We start from the raw sequence: 22041 nt of genomic DNA on the forward strand, positions 1-22041 counted from the left end.
GACAGTGTCTGCCCTCAAAGAACTTACAGTCTAATGGAGGAGACAACATGTAAACAAGTATATACAGGATATGTACAGGATAAATAGGAAATAATTGTAGGAGGAATTAAGAGGCGTTAGGGAAGACTTTCTGTGGAAAGCAGGATTCTAGTTGGGACTTATGGGAAGCTGGGGGTTGTGTGTGGGGTGGGGAGCAGTAGTTAGTGCAGGGGAAGGAGACTGTTCTAGGCATGAGGGAGAGCCAGAGAAAATGCCTGGAGGCCAGAGATGGAGCGTCTCATTTGTGGAAGTCAGGAGGTCAGTGTTACTGGTTTGAAGAGTATGGTATAAGAAGAATGGAAAGGTAGAAGGGGGCTAGATTGTTTGAATGCCAAGCAGAACATTTTGTATTTGATCCTGGAGGCAATAGGGAGCCACTGGTGTTTTTTGAGGTGGGGGGGGTGACATGATCAGACCTGTGTTTTAGGAAAATCACTTTAGTGGCTATATGTAGGGTGGTTTGGAGTGGGGAGAGATTGGAGACAGGCAGACCCACCAGCAGGCTCTTGCAATAATCTAGTCATGAGATGGTGAAGGCTTGCACTGGAACGGTAGTAGTGTTAGAGGAGAGAAGGGGGTGCATCTAAGAGACTGTTCAAAAGTGAAATCTACAGGCCTTGGCACCATATTGAGTATGGGGGAATTAGGGTGAGAGATAGTAAGGAATCCAGATTGACTCCTAGGTTGCAAGCCTGACGGACTGGGAGGATGATGTTGCCCTATACAGTAATAAGGAAGGTAGGAACGGGAAGGGTTTAGGGAGAAAGATAATGAATTCTGTTTTGGACATAGTGAGTTTAAGATGTCTACTGGATGTGTAAGTTGAGATATCTAAAGGCAGTTGGAGATGTGAGATTAGAGGTCAGCAGAGAGACTGGGGCAAGACAGGAAGATTTGAGAATCATCAGCTGACGTGATCCCAAAGTGAAGTAGTGCAGAGGGAGATGAGAAGAGGGCCCAGGACAGACCCCTAAGGGACACCTTTGATTAGAGAGCATGATCTGGAGGAGGATCCAGCAAAGGAGCTGTCTGGCAAGTAGGAGGAGAAGCAAGAGAGAGTGGTGTCCTGAAAACCTGGAGATGCGTTTACATACGTGTGTGTACTTACATGCACATATACATGTATGTGTGTGCACACCTAGGTTTCTTTCAAGCCTTAACAGTAGTACAAGGTTCATTATCCTCGTTTTACAGGTGAGGAAGCTCAGAAAGGTGAGTGAACTTGTCTGTGGAACTGAGATTCAAATTCAGCTCTTGTTCTCAGGGCATCATTTTTTCCTACTTTAACGCGATGTCTTCCCTTTTCTACATTCCTGCCATTTATTTCTTTATTTTTTATTAGTTTATTATTTTTACTTTTCAACATTTACTTCCATAAGTTTTAAATTTTCTCCCCCTCCCTCCCCAAGACGGCCTGCAATCTGATATAGGCTCTACATATGCATTCCTATTAAACATAATTTCACATCAGTCATATTGTATAGAAGAAAACAGTCTGCTTTGCTCATTTATTTCTTTATTTAGTAATTCCTGATGCTGGATTTAGTTGCAGCTGAGACAGAGAGATGGGTATAATGGGGTTCCTGCCCTTCACGAGACCACAATCTGCTGATAGCAACAGCAATAATTTATGTAGCACTTCAAGATTTGCCAAACACTTTACAAATATCTCATTTGAGATGAGATGAAGACCCTGCAAAGGGGGTGTTGTCATTATCCCCATTTTACACACAAGGAAACTGAGGCAGATAGAAATTAAGCAACTTGTCCAGGGTCACACAACTAGTAAGTGTCTAAAGATGGATGTCAACTCAGATCTTCCTGACTCCAGACTCCGAGCTCTTTTTCCTGTGCTGCCTCACTGTCTACCAATGAGAGGGATAAAACAAATGTGAGCAGAGAGAGAGAGGAGAGGTTCAGCTGAAGGGGACTGATGGAGGAGATGGCATGGTCCCCGAAGAATAAATAAATGTTGACAGGTGGAAATTGAGAAGAGGCATTTCTAGGAGCTAAGGGGAGCTAAGGCAAACTAAGCCATAGTGGCTGGAGCTCCAGATATGTTTTGGAGTCACTCAAGTCCAATTTGACTAGAGGATATAGTTTCATAGTGGGAGTCACAAGTTGGTGATCAGACTGAAAAAGAAGGTTGGAGCCTACATTCGATGTCAGGCCAAGGGATTTACCAAAACACCAATACCTTAACCTGGAATTTAAGGCTGTCCACTAGCTGACTTCTACTTACCTTTCCAGTCTTATTTGACATCAATCCCTTTTATATGGAATGTTAGCTGTTCTCCAAATTCAACATACTGTCTTTCAGTTTCATACGTTTTCTCATGTCATCCCATCTCTTATATTTGGAATCTGATTTGTCTTGATTTCTGCCTCTTATTTTACTTCAAGGCTCAGGTTAAGTATAATCCCCTCCAAGAAGCTTTTCTTGACCTTGCCAGATGTTAGTAGACTCCCTATTCTTAAAATATCTATTATACTTACCCGGATACATGTTATACATTTCCAATGGATTATAAGCTCCCTAAAGGTAAGAATTGTTTTATTTTTGTCAATTGTATCCCCAGTGCCTTGTACTTAATATTCATAAGCACTTAATAAATGTTTGTTACATTCAATCAAATTGAATTTGAGAAATTTTAATTGTTGAGCAAGGGAAATAGACCATACTTATCTATATGACTTAGAGACTTGGTATTTATTCAGAGATTTCCATGAAGTACATGTGTCTCTGAAAAGTCTAAACATTTCTTAACACTCTCTTGACTTTTTACAATATCCTGAGTTTTGCTAGTTAGATAATTTTGGATTCATAGCTCAGTTTTACACATATTATATTTAACAAGCATTTATTAATCACCTACTATGTGCCAGGCAATGTGTTAAGTACTGGAGATACAAAGAAAGGGAAAAGAAAATCCCTGCCCTCAAGGAGCTGACATTTGACCTTTCCCTTCCTTGAAGAATATGTGGTGATCCTGCTTGGTGTTCCTTAGCATATTATTTCTGTCATTCTTCTTGCAGTTTGTAGGTTCTATTTCCCCTTATCATTACAAGGTTAGAATTAAAAGTGTCTGGGAGGCATGACTCAGTATTTTTTTTTTCTTGTCAGGCTACTGTGGATTCTATTTTTACATTGTTGCTTGTTTTAATTAATTGTGGAAAGTTTTATTGAACAATTTCCTGAAACTGAGTGCTTGAACCATTTCATTTTTCTAAGCTTCCTGAAATGTCCATAATCCTGTAATTTGTTGCTGTAATTTGTTTGACCCATCCTCTGGTCTGTCACGTGAATCTGAATGTTTTCTGGGCCTTTCAATAATTCTGTCATTTTCTGGACATGTCCTATGAGTTGCTCCGGGTTGTTGGCAAGTTTTTTTCCTGACATCATCTATTGCTATTGGCTTTTTCATTCTCCATTCTCATCATCCCTCTCCACTCCCAGCAGCAGTCCGGTCTCCTTTTCCATCTTTCCCTTGCCCCCAAGATAACTTTAAAAAACCCTTCTCTTTATTGTCTTAAGTATTTATGACAGCCTGACCTCTTTGGGACTTTAGTGTTTCTAACCTCCAGGACGACACCACACCTTTGTGTTCATCTCTATGTTTTACCTGTCCTTGCTTTCATTCCCCATACATGTATTTTAAATATAAAGTTGGCCAATTTCCCGAGTTTTAAAACTAAAAGTGACGCTGATATGACAAAAATATCCTATACTTATGCTAAAACAAAGGGCTCAAAACCTGCATCATATTTAGGCCAAAGACCAGTGTATAATATCATTCAGATGCTATGTTTTTTAGAACCCATTTGCTTATGCAATTTATTTTAAGCAATGTGGCTGCAGTGTTTTGTTTCCTTCTTGTCAACAGGAAGGAACCAGTTAGCAGGATCTTCATTTGTGTTTATGGATTTTTAAGTTTAAAAGTTATTTAAAAAAAAAAATCTAGCCCTGTGTATCTACATCAGTCACTTTAGAGAGTTTACTCTGTTCCTCCTTATTGGAATTGCTTCTGTGATTGGAGAACTATTAAGAATATCATTCTTGAAAGCTAGCCATCCCTTAAAAGGCTGTGTTTGCCTGCATCATTTTAGGCCATACAATTTTGCCTTTGTGCCTTTTTGTTCCTTTTGAAATTTGTTATCAAAAACACTAGAGTACCTAGTTTTCTTTCTTCTCTATCACGAATTCTAAGATGGAGTCGACACTATCCCTCCAAGTTTCTGACATTCTTACTTTAGCAACCAATTGTCCCTTATTGGTTAGAACTGAATTCATAATGGCAGCTCTCCTTGTTGCTTCCCTCATCATTTGAAGATTAAAATCATACTTAAGGCAAGGCAAGAATTCATTGGCTACTCTATTTTTCCAGAAAGAGAAAAGGAGAGAGAGAGAGAGAGAGAGAGAGAGAGAGAGAGAGAGAGAGCTCTAGCAAAGTCTGGATGATTGAAACCTCTCATCACTTCTACATCAAGCCTTCATGCCAGGCTCATGGTCTGCTTCCTAAACTATTCATCTCTTTTCTCCTTCTGCCTAGGTAGTCTGTGGGTGGTTTTTGATATACTGGCACAACACAACAATGAATACATTAATAAATAAGTGTAATAACCCAAGATTATTAGCTATGAAGCTTTTCCTTAGGAAGATGCTAGACCCTTTGAAGGAACCACAGCTTCTTGTCCTACAGAGGACATGAAGAATCCAACTAGTGATCATAGTCATATAGATTTAGAGCAGGAAGGAACTCCAGAGGTCATCTAGTCTAAACTGCTTGGTTTACAGGTTAGGAAACTAAGACCCAGAGAGATGAAATGATTTGCAAAAGGCTACAATGCTGATAAGTAGTACGTCAGGATTTGAATATAGGACCTTCTCATTCCAAATCCAGGATTCCTTCCCCTGAATAAATCATGATTGCCACATCTTAGAAAGGACATTAACAAATTGGAGCTGTCACCACAGAGGCCATGCGATGGCAGCAGCTTCCCCAGTGGACTTTGGGGAGACCAAAAAGCTGCATTCAATGCTTTCAGCATAAGCTTTTGGGAACCACAACCAGGGTACTCTCACCAATTGGGCTCCTGAGAGCTCTGAGGTAGGAGACAGTCCCTTGCTCTGGTCAGCTCCTTCTTAGTTCTGCATAGGACCACTGGCCAGCTAAAGAGTGTTCTCAGGAGTGTGACCAGTATCTTGAAGGAATCAGAGACCATGACATATGAGGATTGGCTGAAGAAACCAGGGATGATGAAAACTTAGGTAAGAGAGAATTTAGAGTGTGCATGATGTGACTATCTTCAAGTATTTGGAGTGGGGTGGGGTGGGGTGGGGTGTGCTTGTTTCCCTCTTTTTTTTAACATTCTGTTTTAAAATTTAGAGTTCCAAATTCTCTCCCTCTCTCTAGCCCCTCCCCTACCTACTGAGAAGGCAAGCAACATGATATCAATTACACATATGAAGTCATGTGTATAACTTAATATTTCCATATTAACCACATTGTAAAAAAAGCAAGAGAAATAAAATGAATAAAAATATGCCTCAATCTGCACTCATAGTTTCTCAGTTCTCTCTCCTGAGGTGCATCATATTATTCAAATGAGTCCTTTGGAATCGTCATGGATCATCATCTTGATCAGAATGGCTAAATCTTTCACAGTTGGTGATTGTTACCACTGTAGTTACTATGTACAGTGGTCTCCTGGTTCTGCTCGTATCACTTTGCATCCGTTCATATAGGTCCAGGTTTTTGTGAACCTGTTCCCCTCATCATTTATTATGGCATAATAGCGTTCCATCACAATCGTATAACACAATTTGTCTAGCCGATTCCCCAATTGATGGGCATCCCCTCAATTTCCAGTTCTTTGCCACCACAAAAAGATCTGCTGTAAATATTTTTGTATGTGTGGGTTCTTTTCCTTTGATCTCTTTGGGATACAGACCTAATAGTGGTATTGCTGGGTCAAAGGGCATGCACAGTTTCATAGCTCTTTGGGCATAGTTCCAAATTGTTCCCCAGAATTGTCAGGCCAGCTCACAACTTCACAAATGGTGCATTAGTGTACCTATTCTGCCACATCTTCTTCAGCATCTGTCATTTTCTTTTTCTGTCATGTTATCCAATCTGATAGGTGTGAGGTGGTACCTCTGTCTTCTAGTAATTGAAATGTTACAATGAGGTAGAAAGATTAGATTTGTTTTGGTTGGCCCCAAAGGAAGGGCCCAGGAACAATTGGGAGAAGTTGCCAATAAGTGAAGTCAGGCTCAGAAGGAAAAATGTATTCACAGAATTTTAGAATTGGAAGGAACCTCAGAAGCCATGTGGTCTAAGCTGTACAAAAACTAGAACTGGTCACTAATGGAAGGGCTACTAGGGCAAAGAAGTTCACCTGTCTTAGCAGGGTGAGTGGATGACCCTCTATCAGGGACATTGTAGAGGGATTCCTGCACAGGGATGGGTTGGGTAAGATGACCTATGAGATCCCTTCCAGCTCTGGGGTTTGGGGATTCCATGATTCCATGATACCCTGCTAGAAATAGCCTTAAGGCAGGTAGGCAGAGGTAATTTTTACCCTGCCTTGGGAACCAACTCTTAGGAAATCTGTTTCAAAAATCCTAGGATCAGAGATCTCGAGCTGGAAGGAATGTCATCCAATCCATACGCCCCTCCCCTTCCACCATTGCACCAATGAGGAAATGAAAGACCAGAGAAGTTAGGTGGGTTGACCAAGGTCATCCAAGTACTATGTGTGAGAGCAGAGTTTGGCACTCGGGTCTTCTGATCTCCAATCCAACATTCTTTCTATGACACCATGCTAAACCCTCTAGGGAGAGGCAACAAAGCAATTATTGATTTGTTTGTTTTTTTGGTCACAGGCACAGAGATGTCATCAGGCTCCTTAGGGATGCAGGTGCTCATCTGTCTCCTCAGGAGCTTCAGGGTGCAGGGACTGAGCTCTGCAGGTAAGAGACACTGGTCAGATTCCCTGGGCTGTCCCCCCTCCCAGCCTGCGTCAGTGCTGCCAAGACTTAGCCAAGATAGCAGTCAACCGATTTGTTCTGTAAAATTTGGATTCAGTCCAAAGGCCACACTTAAGGACCTAGAAGGCCACATGTGGCCTTAAGGCTGCAGATTCCTCACCCCTGTTCTAGATGCACAGACTCCCTCAAGAGAATTTAAGAGGCAGAAGATGCGGTCTCTTGGGAAAAAGAGAAGCCCTTTGTTAGGGATATGACAACTTGTTCCATTGTCTGTCAGAGATTTACAGAAACGAAGAAGTCCTTATGAACCCCTTCATCTCCTTGGATTCCAGACATGTTTCATGAAATGCAAACAGAATATAGAGCTCTGGCCCAGGAGTCCTGAGGCCTAGGTTCCAGACCTTGCTCTGACACTAACTTCTTGTGTTAACGCTGAGCAGGTCTTGGCTTTTCTCTAAATTTGAACTTCTCTCTCTGTAAAATGGAGTTGGACTAGAATCAGGGGTGGGGAGCCTGTGGCCTTGAGGATGCATGTGGCCCTATAGGTCCTCAAGTGCAGCCCTCCTGGAACCCAAACTTCACAGAACGAATCCCCTTAATAAAAAAAACTTGGACTCGGTCAAAAGGCTGCACCTAAGGACCCAGGAGGCCACATGTGGCCTTGAGGCTGCAGGTTCTCCACCCCTGGAGATGGATTCTAATGTCCCTTTTGTCTCTGGAATTCTGTATTTTGTGATGCAAGGGTGTTTCCGGCTCCAAGATTCTGTACATTATGATTCTGAGGCTCCTTTTGACACCAATATTCATGTTCTAAAACCCTTCCAACCTTGATGTTTTACATTTTGTAGTTCTGAAACTCCATCAAGCTGGGACATTCTATTTTATGTTCTGTTTTAAGGCCTTTTTCCAACCCTAAAGTTCTCTGCTTCTGTGTTAGAACCTAGGAATATCTTTGTGATTGAGGAGATTCCAGCCTTAGTGGGCTCTATATGTGAGGCCATTGTCCATCAGCCCACAATCCTAGTTAATGCTGTGGATGGAGAGGTAACCTCCTGTGGTGGATTATGTTAGACTATGTCTGTTCAAGGGATAGGGGTTCAAATCTTGGCTATGACACTTATTACTTATATGACCTTGGATAAATATCCAAATATCCAAATAAATATCCAAAACAAAAAAACACAACAACATAGGCTCATATATGTAGAGCTAGAAGGTACCTTAGAAATCATCTAATCTAACCTCCTCCCTTGAAGGTAGGTGGTGCAGTGGATATAGTGTGGGGCCTAGAATCAAAAAGATCTGAGTTCAAATCCAACCTTGGACACTTATTAGGTGTGTGACCCAGATCAAGTCATTAACCTGCATCTACCTCAGTTTCCTCAATCGTGATAAGGGGATAATATTAGTACCTACCTCCCAGTGTCATTGGGAGAATTAAATGAGATAATGATTGTAAAGTGCTTAGCACACTGCCTAGCACATAGTAGGCACTTAATAAATCCTTCCTTCTTTCTTTCCTCCCTAATTTCCTTCCTTCCTCCCATCCCTCCTTCCTTTCCTTTTTCTCTCTCACCCTCCTTCCTTCCTTCTCTCTTTCCTTCCTTCCTTCCTTCTTTCCTTTCTCCCTCCTTCATTTTCCAGATGGGGAAACTAAGGCCTCTAAAGTGAAGTGACCAGTAGCAAAGACAGCATTGGAACTCAGGTCCTCTGACCTCACATCCAGATATCACCAGAAAAGGTGATATCGCTGGGACTAGACCTCGCCTACCATCCAGGGCCCTCCTCACTATTCCTTTTCAAACTTGTAGGATCACAGAAGTTCAAAGAGAGCAGGATGATGGTGGAGATGTAACACAACAAGGATAGAGTCAGGAATCAAAAAGAACTCTTCTTATCTGGAAGCTCGCACGATCATTGGCTCTCAAACCTGTGGGGATGTTAGATACCATTTCCTTAAACCCCTTCATTTACAGATGAGGGAACTAAAAGCCAGAGATGGGAAGGGGAATGCCCAAAGTAACAGGTAGGAAGTAGTAAAGCTGTGCAAATTACCCCAGGTACTCAGACTCAAAATCCAGCACTTTTCTCAGTGGATAGAAAGGTCCCTGTCCCTCTCCTAACTCTTAGGAAAATAAACTTCCCCTCCTTTTGTTGCTCCTGCTTTCAGAGTTGGTGTTTTTTTTCCAGGTAGAGAAGGAAGCAACTTCAGAGAGAAAATAGTGGGTGGGAGGATGGTTTCCTGGGATAGACCTGCCCGGAACCTCCCCCCTCTGACTTTAAAGCAACCTCACCCACCTGTTGTCTCACTCTCCTGCCCAGGGCACTCCCAGAATGACATTCTTCACTGAGGAGAAGATGGCCCTGGACTGAGGCTCAGATAGTCCCTGCAAAACCTGTCTAACTGGGAAGAGAATTAGGGTGAGGGAAAGATGAGACAGAGAGGGGCAAGATAAAGGAGAGAGTGATGAGACATGTATGAGCAAGATGAAACAGATGAGAAAGGGGAGAGGAAGAGAAAGAGGGGCTGGAGGAGAAAGATGAGAGAGAAGAGAGGGGAAAAATAAGGAACAAGATGAGAAGGAGAGAGGAGAGAGAATAGGAGAGAGAAAGATGACTGAGGGAGAGAATAGAATGATTGGGAGAGAAGAAGAAAGAATAGGAGAGAAAAAGATAGAAAGAGAAAGATGACAGAGTGAAAGAACAGAATGAATGGGAGAGAGGAAGAAAGAATAGGAGAGAAAAAGATAAAAAGAGAAAGATGACAGGGGGAAAGAGCAGAATTAATGGGACAGAAAGAGAAAGATGACAGTGAGATAAAGAAAAGAAGAGAGAGGAAGAAAGTTTAGACAGCGAAGTCTCAGAGGGGCTTGGGCACAAAGGAAACCCTGCAAGGGAGTGAGGTTTGTGTGTGTGTGTGTGTGTAGGAGACGTCTAGGGACTGGTCGATTTCCTGTGAGATCCAAAGAAGCAGAGTCAGTTCTGGGAAAAGCTGTGAAGCCTGCGATAAAGCTGCTCTTGGATGGTTCCCCTTTTCCACTGTGCCATTCCCATAGAGCAGGCTTTTAACATTCACCCCTTCTGTGTCCCATCCCTAGAGGATGATCTGTCAGGATTGGAAGGGGTCTTATAAATTAATCCTTGCTAAATATGTTTAGGGTGGTGATGGTAAGCTTTAGATGTAAAGCAGCCCCTCTCTTCTGCCTTTCCTTGGCAGACATTGTGGACGAGCCTTCCAAATCCTTTAGAACACATTTCTCCCAGAACCTGCCCCTCACATCCCACTCTCCAGCTGCTGCCCCATCAAGGACCTTCCTTCCCAGGGTCGGGGAGGTGATTGGCTGGTGGTGCTGGACTCCATTCCAGCCTCCTCGAGTGACTGAGGGCCTGGGATGATGGGCAGTTGAGTCAATTGGTCTATCAGTGAAGGTTGACTGGCTACCTCTTTGCTCCTTCCTTCACCTAAAGAAGCTTAATTGGCCTTAAGAGTCATAGTATCTCAGGGGTGGAAGGAATCTCAGAGGGCTCATAGATTTAGATCTGGAAGGAATCTCAAAGGCTTAAAAGAAGCAAGAAACCTTTCTCCCATCTCTCCTCCAAAAAGTGACCTATTCCCTGCCTGAAGACATCCAGTGGGTGGAAACTCATCCTCTGTCAAGGCAGACTATTGCACTTTGAAACAGCACTGATTAGGAGGAAGTCTTTTTGTGCAGAGAGCCAACATCTGCCTTGGCAACTTCTACCCATCACCCCTCCTTCTACTTTGTGGGATGGGTATATAGGGTATTCAAGGAGGACTAGCGCCTCTGGTGTGAGGGCTTGCCCAGCCCTTTTCAGGACTGCCCATCTACCTTTGGTGTCTACCTGTCACCCGATTCTCACCGGGGACTCTTAGAAGCCATAGTATGTGCAGAGGCCACAGCTTAGTAAAACCTGTCTTGGCAGATGGGCTAAACCAGGTTGAGGGTAATGGGCAGGCCTCAGATATGTCAGTGAGTTAGGGGGGTGTCCACCCCAAGCATGCGAAGACTTCCCCCAGTGGAATGGGTGAATGAGAACAGTTTGTTCCAATGGCCATGAAGGCAGCTGAAGCAGGTGTTGTGGAGTTTAGCACTTGGTCAGACATTGAAGATCCCAAGGTCATCCACTGCATCCTGGGCCATGGCCAGTCATCCTCACTTTTGTCTTGCCTCTGGACTTTGATGACTCTGAAAGAGAAAGTGAGGCTGATGACTTTCTGCAACTTTGCCTCACTTAAATCCAACTCATGTGCAAGTCAGGACATCACCCTCATGATGTCATTGGTCCTTTTTGAAAAGGACAACAACAACCCTGTGGGATCAAGGAAGATAAATTTCAACCCTACGAATACTTGAAGATAGCAATCATCTTTCTCCCAAGTCTTCTGTTCTTCAAGCTAAAACATCCTGTTCCTTCCACCACCCCCATTATCCTCTGCTCATTCTGGTTGTCATCACTCTAACTTGTCGGCGTGGTTCCTACAAATATGGCACCCAGAACTGACCACAGTATGTCAGCTGTGGTCTGACCAAGGAAGAGGGGAGCAAGACTCTCGTTTCTTGGGTTACAGTGGTGGTTACTGAGGACCGAGCTGGGGAAGAAACTTGCTCAGGGTCACACAGCAAATGAGTACCAGTGTCAAGACCTGAGCGTCCTTCCACCAGGCCAAGGCTCTTCTGCTATACTGCGCTCAACCTCTAGAGGAGTAAGAATGATCGCGATAGTTAACATCTATAGAGCACTTTAAGGTGCAAAGTCCTTTACAAATATTATCTCATTTCATCCTTATGGGAGCTCTGGAAGGTAGGTGCTACGATTACTCCCATTTTATAGGTGAGGAAACTGAGACAGACAGGGATTATGACTTGCCCAGGGTCATATAGCTATTAAATGTCTGAGGTGGGATTTGAACTCACAACTTCTTAACTCCAGGTCCAATTCTCTTTTCACATTGCCACCTAGTTTTCTTCACCCATCTCCCATGTATTCCTCAATTATCTCCCACTGAAAGACTGAAAGAAGGAAAAGAGAGGGAGAAGACCTTTAGGTATTCAAATTCTATGGGTGCTCAAGCGTCATCCTCTTCCCAGCCCTTGGGTTTCTAGCTAAGACAATGATAACTGTTGAAACGGCCCCTAGGAGGGATGGCATCATGGCAATTCCTCCTCCTCTTCTTTCTCAGGCTTAGAATGGCAAAGAAAGAATTGACATCTAGGGAATGCATGTGGGTGCTGGGAGTGGGGGGGAGGGTCTCAGAGAGGACAGCTAATTTCATAGGATCGTAGAGATAAGATTGCCTCATGAGAGACAGTGTAGCCTCGTAGATAGAGAGCCAGCTTTAAAGGCAGGTGGACGTGTTTTCAGTTCCTTCCTCTGACACGTACTGACTTTGACCCTGAGAAAGTCACTTGCTGTGACTAAAGCATGTCTTTAAGACTAAACTGCAGAACCACTGATGGTCTGCGTTGGTAGAGCAGGCTTTCCTCACTGAGAATCCTGTAACCAATGGAATCACAGGTCTACACATCCCTCCCGCTACCAAAAGAAAGATGGAATTGGGTCTGGAAAGGCCTTTTGGGATTATCGAGCCCAATACTTTAATTTTATCAGTGAGGAAACTGAGACCCAGAGAGGTTGTGTAACCCAAAGTTACACAAAGAACAAGTAACCAAGCTGGGATTTGAAGCCAGACCCTTCTGGATTCAAGTTCATTGTTCTTTATATTTTATCATATTAGCTTCATCTTAAAGTCTCAGTTGAACAAAAATTGAGAGATCTCAGACCCAGATACCAAAGTCCTAACTTGATTAATAGAGCTTAGAGTTACATGAAATCAGTTGGCCTAGTCTTCTGCCTTCACGTAGGTATAATTTTTCCCCTTTGATAGAGAAAGAGGTCAAAGTCCAGAGAGGTGGATTTGAGGGTATGGCATAGCGAAAAAATTGTGGACTTGAACTGAGACAGGCTGTGGGTTTGAGTCTTGTCAATGACCTTGACTTGCTGGGTGACCTTGAGCCAATCCCTTCCCCTCACTGAGCCCCAGTTTCTTTCTCTGTAAAATGGAGGTTGAACCTCATAGCCTCTAAGGCCATTTCCAGATCTAAGCCTCTCTTATTCTACGAAGTGATGTGTCCACAGTGAGGACACGGCAGACACCAGAGACTCAGGTTTCCTGATTCCTGGTCCAGGGTTCTTCCCCAATAAATAGCACATCCATTTTGGGAAGTTCTATTGAAACAAAAGCCACCTCAAAGCGAGCCCAAGGTCCAGGCAGCAAAGGCATCTTTTAGAGAGGAAGTGATCCCTCTGGAAGGAGGTGGCCAACCAGACCCTGGGCAAATCCCTTCCCTACTGTGGGCTCCATTTACCACCTTGGTAAAATGAGGCAGAAGATAGGAATGGCATCCTCTGTTAAATGAAGGACAGACGGGGTAGCTCGGTGGTGTAGTAGATAGAGCACCAGCCCTGGAGTCAGGAGGAGCTGAGTTCAAATTTGTCCCCAGACACTTGACACTTACTGGTTCTGTGACCTTGGGCACTTAACCCCGATTGCCTCACCTCTCCCCCTCCAAAAAGAAAAAAATTGAAGGACAGACAATTCTGGGTGAGAGAGAAGCCTGGAGCAGGCAAGGAGCCAGGGCCCTTTCTCTTCCCCATCAAAAGTGCTGGTGCTGAGCTGTGATTAACCCTTTGAAGAGTTTATTACTAACTTATGATTAATACCCAGGGAAAAGAGATACTGAGTTAGACATCTCTGATCATAATCAAGGCTCTTTCCCACCACAGCTTAATTAGCAGAGGCCATCTCTAGGGTGGATTCTGGAGAGAATGGAACTGATATTTATTGGGTAGGGAGGCAGAATCCTAAGAAGGAAAGGAGCTTTTTGTCCCATCTCCTCAGGCGTGCATGAAGATCTTCCCCTGTTCAAATGACCCTAGATGATCCTAAGTCCCGGGTCTAGTGACCCAAGCTCTGTGACCCTGGAAAAGTTGCCTCTTTGCCCTCTGTTTCCCCATCTGTAAAACAAAGGTGTTAGAAAAGATGGTCTTTTAGTCCCTTCCAAGTCAGATGTTTTACCTTCTATGATTTTTAAAAGATAGATGCTTTTTGTTTTCACACAAGGCATCTTGCAGGCAAACCTTTCCCTGGGGACGATGTATGTTCTCTTATTCTGAAATCCCTTCCAGTTCTGACAGAGACGATCTCTGTGATTCTCTGTGATCCTAACTTTCCTCCCAGTTCTGACATTCTGAGATTCCAGAGAGCCAGTTCTAGGAGAGATTGGCGACCATTCCACCCACAAGTGGGGGAGTGAGTGGTGGGGTCTGGGGTCAAAGTGGAAAGTGGACATAGGCTGGAGGCAGATGTACATTGCTCCTTATATCATACCACACCGGCTCCATTTTAAAGTTTCTGTTGCTCAACAGTGGGGAGGGGAAGGGGCAGATTTTCAGGATGTTTTAGGACATCCTTGGCCTGTCCCCATGGCTTAGGGACCTTGTCAGAGCCCAGACCCAGGGTTGGAGGAGCAGGTGAAAGGGGGCTGGGGTGCAGAGGCAGTGTAAGGGCACATTGCTCTTGAGCCCTCAGTTTGGAATCAAAGAACCTGGGTCCAAATTCTCTTTCTGCTACTTATATGGATTTGGGCAAGTCCTTTAAATTCTGGGCCTCAGTTTGCCCGTCTACAAAATGAGGGTTTTTTTCCTCCTAAGTGTTCTCTGAGATCCTCACCGGTCTAAATGTCTACGATCCTGCAAAGTATTTCTTGAGGTAGCTAGCTAGATCAGTTCACATTCAATAAGCACAAGAGTGCCTGTGTTGGTCCGTTGAGGAGCTGGCTAGGCCCAGTGTTGAGAAATTCAGTGTCCAGAGGCTGTGGCATCTCTGACAGACCTTCTTCCTGGCAAAGGATCCACAGTGGGGCATCCTCTGCCACCTCCCCCAGGTGTACCAGCAGTTTTTGGGGGGAGGTGGAGCATGGGAGCAAGGAGTGATCCTTCTGTCTTCTAGGAGGGTTCTTTTTATTGGAGATAGTTGGAGAACAGAACAAAAACCTTAGAAAAGAAGCACCTGAGTTTGAATTCTGATTCTGACAGCTTTGTGACATTGGGCCTCTCAGCCTCTTCAAGCCTCAGTTTCCTCATCTATAAAGTGGCAGTGATACCAATAATGCACTATTTTTCTCACAGGGTTGTTGTGAGGAAGGCCCTTTGTGACTCTGAAAACTCTTTAAATGTTATTACTGTTACCACCACCACCACCACCACCACCATCATTGTCATCATCTACCTGGGAGGATTGCCTTGAGCAGCACCAACCCAAAGTGCTAGAGAAATGTGTTCTATGAGATCCCAACATTATGACCTCCTTTCTCTGGGCTGGCAGAGCAGGCGAGACCTCAGTAGATTTCATGGAGTTGAGAAGCTTAGCTCCCTTCCAGGTCTCCTGCCTTCCCTAGATTCTGAGAGTTCTGGTCTATATGCTTTCCTCCTCCTCACTCTCCCATATTTCCAGCTTGCCCTGAAGACAGGATTAAGGAAGCTCCATGGCCAGGGAAAGGGCTGACTTCTTTGGAAGTGGGTGGGGGTGAGTTTCCCTGGCCTCTTAGCCATGGAAATGGGGGTATTACTCACCCTGGGAAATCACCCTACCCTATTACCTGAGCACTTGGAAGGGGGGATGAAAGAGATGTTTCTGATTAGTACCTGGCACATTGGCTAATACTGGAGGTCCTCCCTCCCCGGGAGGGAAGCTGGCATCCAGAAGATAAGAACGAGATTTGGGAGCTCCAGAATTTCAAGAAGCCATCTGGGATGGCTCCTTTCTGTGGTAGTGGCTGTGACTTAGCCTTCCATAAGGAGTAGGATTGGTTCTTCTCTCCCCACCCCCCACCCCCCACTGCCCACCTTCCCCACAGCCTTGGGCAATGCCACTTGACTCTTGGAGGAGTTTGGAGACAGGACTGGATATGGAAGAGCTCTCCATCCATCGTCGGTAGAGCTGGAATGGACTTTGGAAGCATCCTGGTTTTCCTTAGCAAACAGTTGTCCATCCCTGTCTCTAGTAAGACAATGCTCAAGGCAGCTCCTATTACCACTATTACCACAAACATGAAGGCTGGACAGTTCACCTGTGGGGGCAGGAAGGCAGCGATGACCATCAATAATCTTAATGAGGGCACCAGCCTGTCTCTCTCCCTCTCTCTGAAACTGCCTGTGGGGAGCTCAGGCTTTTGGACTTGTATGTTCTAAACTGTCCCTTATATTGTGCTAACAGAGAGGAAGGGTGGGAGAGGGAGAGAAAGGGAAGAAAGCCAGGTGGAACCTCAGTGTCCCAGAGTTGTCAGCATTGGGGGGTCTGGTTACCTGGGTGGCTTTCTCCTGTCCTGTGTGGCCCTGGGGAGAGGTGTTTGGTTTTGTTTTGTTGTTTTTGTAGTGGGATATAGTCCAGGGATGCTGGAGGTCTTGAGGTACAGCGTACACTGAAAGATTAAACAATGAAGGATTAATTATCATCCGTAGCTTAGCACATGAAAGCACTTTTCCTTATGACCTTGGGTGTGTCTGTGACAGAACTCATAGACCCTTTGCAGTCAGAGGTTGAAGGACTCTGACACTGCCTGTCCTTCGCACATTACGTATGACCTTTGCTATCACCTACCCTCTTGGAGAGGCCACAGGAATGGAGCCTTTTCCAATTTGGCCCAAGTTGGGAGTAGGGCGAGGAGGGGAGGGATGGGAGAAGTCAGTATTTTATTCAGTAAGCAAGGCAGAACCTGAAGAATAAAGAATGATGCTTTCTGCCTTCCTTTCTCCCTTTTCTTCTCCTTGCTGGTGGGCATTTCGATGGGTAAGGCTGCTTCCTTGCTTCTGATGGGTCACAAGGCCTGGCTGGATGAAGCAATGCCATGGAGCTATTCTTAGCTCTGGGATGCTCATTCTCAACTTCCCAGGTGATATGGTCAAACAGCTGTATTCCCTCATCCTCTTTCCCTCCCTCCTCTTTCTCTCCTACTTTGAACTATGTATTGGCTAAAACTCATTCTGCTCTTAAAGTGCCAGAGGGAGAAAAAACCATGTTGTGAAATATGAAACTGGAGACGCTCTCCCTCTCCTCTGTGTCTCTCTCCGGTTAGTCATGGTCACACCCACTGGGTGAAACTAGACTCTGTTCTGCCCTATTAATTTTCACAGCTAATTCCCTCCCCCTCCCAACCCCCACCCCCAGGCTGCTGCTTGCTCAGCTGTTTGGCGCTGTCATAATCACCTCTTCTTTAAACTGCCCTGGGCTCTTGGCCTGCATCCCTCTGGTTGACACAAGATGCTACCCGTGGCCTCCTGCTGCCACCACCCTTAGGGACCTGGGCTGGGTCTACTGATGTCTTCTCCCCAACAGGCTGGCTGCAAGTGGTGACAGGGATGGGCTGATAGCGTGGCAACAAGCAGGCGTGGACCTATTCCAGGTGGGATATGACGGGCAAACCCCGCTGCAAGTTGTAAGTATGACCTTCCTAGTGGTCCTCGTGTTAGGAGGAAGGGGATGCAAGTGAAAGAATGGGCCCAAATCCTTGACTTTATCGCTTTTGTTCTGGACCCCCATAAGCACTTCATGAGTCCTCACAAGCCCTGCATAGAATCAACTCAGCATCTCAGGTTCCCACTTCCTAATGACGTTATGGTGCTTTACTGGCATGGAAGGAGAGGAGGATATTTGCCAATTCAACCAATATATATTAAGTACCTACTTTATACAGCGGCAGTATGACATCAAGGGTCAAGTGCTAAAGCCAGAGTCAAAAAGAATTGGGTTCGAATTCTTTTTTGACACGAGCTGTGTGACAATTATTAACTCTCTTGAGATTATTGGCCAGGTTGGATAGGTTTCATGGATACTCTTCTTACATAGAGTAAATCATAGAGCCTTGATGCGTTGATTCATAAAGAGCACATGCCAAATTAGATTAGATGGCCGGGAAAAAGTGTTCTATCCAACATCTCTGATAAGAGTGATATATACATATACATACACATACACATATTCAGAGATGGTGGACAATCAGCAAATAAATAAAACCAAAAACCAAAACAAAAGCAAAAGCCATTCCCCAATATATTAATGGACAAAGCCTATGATAAAAGAGTTCTCAAGAGAAGAATTGCAAATTCTTAATAACCCGTGAAAGAATGCCCCAAATCGCTAACAAGAGAAATATGAACCGGAACTATCTTTTCACCTTATACCAAACAATTGACAAAAATGACAAAAGGTGGGAATAGTCAATGTTGGAAGGATGGGTGCCTTGTTGGTAGGTCTGTGAGTTGGTGCAACCATTCTCGAAAGCTATTTGGAATTATGCAAACAAAATTGTTAGAACGTCTCTACCCTTTGGCTCAGATATCCCACAAAACACCTGTGCTCCAAGGTGATAAGGGATAAGAAGAAACACCAAAATATTTATTGCAGCACTTTTTTTGATAGCAAAATTGGAAATAAAGTAGATGCCCATTGATTGGGGAATGGCTAAACTATAGTACATGAATATAATGCAATATTAAGCACTATAATAAAGATGACTATGGTGAATATAGAGAAATATGGGAACTTCTTTGAACAGAACAATCAACCATTTTTTAAAATGCCTGTTATTTGCCAGGTATCGAGGACACAGCTACAAAGAATGATTTCCAAGGAGTTTACATTCTAACGAGGAAACAAGTTCACATATGTATATGTAGAGAATATAAATATAAATATAGAGAATATAAAGAGAATCAATACAAATTAATACAAAGTATTTAGGCAGGGAGGTCACTAGAAGTTGGAGGGATCATGTAGAAGGTATTGCCTGAGCTGTGTCTGGAAGGCAGAGAGAGATCCTATAAGACTAACAGAACAGTAGCAAAGCAGTTGAAGCTGAATTCTGCAAAATTATAATGACCCTAAAGATGAGGTATGAGAAGACAGCTTTTCCTCAGTTTTTGCAGAGGTAGAGGATCATGGGTATGGAATATTGCATATATTGTTGGATTTTTGATACTAGGGTTAGTTTTGCTGACAATCTTTTCTTCTTTTTTAATCTTTATTAAAAGGTTTGGGATAAAGCAGGAAATAGAGATGATATAAAAACAAAAGATATGAATCAAGGTCCAGAAAAATGAAGTAAATTTGCTCAAGGTTACACAGCACATAAGTTTCAGAGCTGGGCCTGGAAAACAGGTTTTCTGATTCTGCATGTAGCTTTCCTCATGCAACATAGACTTTGTGTTCAAGGAGTTTGGAATCTAGTGGGGAAACTGAGGCTCTTGGAAGCCAGGGCTAAGGATGATGGAGGGCCAGCTTCCAGGCCCACAGGATAGCCAGTGAGTACAGCTAGTAACCCCACAGGTTCATTCCTGTGTATCTGCCTGCTCTGTGTCTCTGACCTGAAGTTACTTCCCCACTCTTCTCCAAATCGGCCCCCAAATTTCAAGACCTACATGCTCCCATTTGTTGTTGTTCAGTCAGGTCTGACTCCTTGTGACCCCGTGGACCATAGCATGCCAGTACTGTCCAAGGGGTTTTCTTGGCAAAAATAATGTAGTAGTTTGCCATTTCGTTCTCCAGTAGATTAAGGCAAACAGAGGTTAAGTGACTTGCCTAGGGTCAGATGGCTAGTGTCTGAGGCCAGAATTGAACTCCGGTCTTCCTGACTCCAGGCCCAGAGTTCTATCCACTGAGCCACCTAACTGCCGTTAGCCTCCCATAATCATACTTATTTCTCCCTTTTCTGACCCCCTAAGTCATATGACCACAGGCTCATAGAAAGTTTAAGCCAGAAGCAAATTTTAGAGTTCCAGGTATCCAAAGCCCTCATTTTTTCAGAGGTGAAACTGAGGAGCCCCAGAGAGGGTAAGTGTCTTGCCCAAAGTCACACAGATAATAAGGGGCAGGGCTGGGACTTGAACCCAGGTTTCCAGGGTTCCGTCATTACTTTCCACTGTACCATATACATATCATCACTTGTCCTTTCCTGTTACACAGTCTGCCTTAAATGATCTCACAGGTGAATCTTGACTCTCAACAAGCTGCATGTGGCAAAGGCAGTGTTTTCTTTTTATGCCTTCTCTTGTCCCTCCTTTTCCTAGCAGAGTGAAGCTCAAGGCCTGGGACAGAGCTCACTGCTGGGGTTGGAAACACTTGTTGAATACCTAGAATGGTCTCCCCCCCTCCCGAGGGATCCCTTAGGATCCCTCGATTCCCTTAAACCTCAGCTTAAACACAACCTGCCATATATGCATACACACACATATATCTATCTATATATTCTCACAGATCTGTGGGTGTCCCAAAGTCTTCATGCAGTTTTAAACTATTAAAGCTTAAAATATATAGGGTGTATATTTACCTATACATCTATCTCCTCCCCCAAAGGAATGTAAGCTCTTGATGGCAGGGATTGTTTCAATTTTGTCTTTGTATCTCAGCACCTGCCGTAGTGCCTTGCATACAGTAGGTGCTTAATAAATTCTTATTAATTGATTGACTCACCACTGTGTAAATAACAGTACCTTTGACAATGGTGGTAATGGTAAGGGTCCAGGTATAGATAAAATAAGCAAACATCTGGTTACTCATAAGGTACTGTATTAGGTAGAGAACCACAGACCTCAATCCAAATTCTACCTGTTAAAATCTGTGTGACCTTGAGTAAGTCACTCAACTCTCGGAACTTGATTTTCCTCACCTGCAAAAAGAGGGTGTTGGTTAAGATGGCCGCTGAGATCCCTTCCAGTTCTAAATTGATCATTCATTTACCCATGTAAGACTTGGTTCAAATTATTTCCTCCCACTGGACTTCAGTTTCCTCATCTGTAAGCTGAGGGGGTTGGAGTAAATGACCTCTCAGCTTCCTCCCAGTTCTGACAGTCTCTGATTGATATGGCCACCGAGTAAAAGACAACTTTTTGGATACCAAAATATTGCTGGATTTAGTGGGTGTAGCAGATTCGGGTGCTGCTCTCAAAGATCTCATGGTTTGGGGGCAGGAACAGACCTGAACCCTGCTATCTAAGAATTCAGCCTGGGGGGAATTGGGAGAAGCAAACTAGACCCTCAGGGAGCTGTCATAGGTGGGGTGCAGAAGAGGAGCAGCCCTGGGTCTTGCCAATGGTGGGACACAATCTGGCTGAGGAGGTGATGCAAACACAAGAAAAGATCAGGGGCCTGAGAGTCGGTCAGTCGCTGAAGGCAGGGTCCTAGAAGGGAGCGGGCCCGATCTCTGGCCAGTAGCCCACAGATGATCCATCAGAAGATGACAAGGGGTGTGTGTGTGTGTGTGTGTGTGTGTGTGTGTGTGTGTTCCCTTCTTTTCTTGTGGATTTTTTGCCAGATGTGGCTGTAGCAATAACTACACAAACCTTCTTTTCCAGGCAGAAGCTGCTGGGAACCAAGAGTTGGTGAATCTCCTAAGAGCACACAGGATGGAGACCAAATGAGAGGCACTTAGAAAGGTATCCAGGCAAGAATGTTGGGAGAGAGAAGGGGCTCGAGAGCGTGGGGGATAGAGTAAGATCATCTCCCAAGATTGTGGCTCCTCTGCCCTGGCCCAGCCTACAGACAAGTGTTCTAAGTGGCACAGTATTCTAGAGAACAGGGACCAAGAGCATCTCATCTGAAGAGAGTTTACTGAGATAGGATGTGTTTGAATAAAAGACCATGGGTTTAAAAAAAATACTTGGGATGATAGATTTAGAACTACAAGAGATGGTTTGTTAATTTTACAGAGGAGGAAACTGAGGGTCAGAGTGGTTAACAGTGAATGGCAGAGGCGGGAGGTTCACATCCCCCTACTCCACTGGGGTGAATCATCTTACTCACAAGTAGCACCAAGAAGTAGAAAATTACAGGTGGCCTCATCCTGATTACAATGCAGCGGATGCTTAGGGAAGAGAATCACAGAATTTGTAACGTCTTGCCTTTGGCTCAAAAAAGAGAGATCAAGAATGAAGGC

The 22041-nt window shown here is 44.2% G+C and overlaps 1 protein-coding gene across 1 annotated transcript in view; it reads left to right on the top strand.

The window, feature by feature from the left end:
- The window catches only part of ASPG (asparaginase), a 126262-nt gene that overhangs the window by 100065 nt on the left and 4156 nt on the right, over window positions 1-22041 (top strand). Inside the window, exons 13-15 of the mRNA XM_036752602.1 lie at window positions 6926-7012; window positions 17448-17547; window positions 21461-21541. Coding sequence (XP_036608497.1) covers window positions 6926-7012; window positions 17448-17547; window positions 21461-21526 — 253 coding nt within the window. The 3' untranslated portion in view covers window positions 21527-21541. The remainder of the gene's footprint in view (window positions 1-6925; window positions 7013-17447; window positions 17548-21460; window positions 21542-22041) is intronic.

Source organism: Trichosurus vulpecula, chromosome 3, assembly GCF_011100635.1.
Source record: "Trichosurus vulpecula isolate mTriVul1 chromosome 3, mTriVul1.pri, whole genome shotgun sequence".
NCBI classification, from domain to species: domain Eukaryota; kingdom Metazoa; phylum Chordata; class Mammalia; order Diprotodontia; family Phalangeridae; genus Trichosurus; species Trichosurus vulpecula.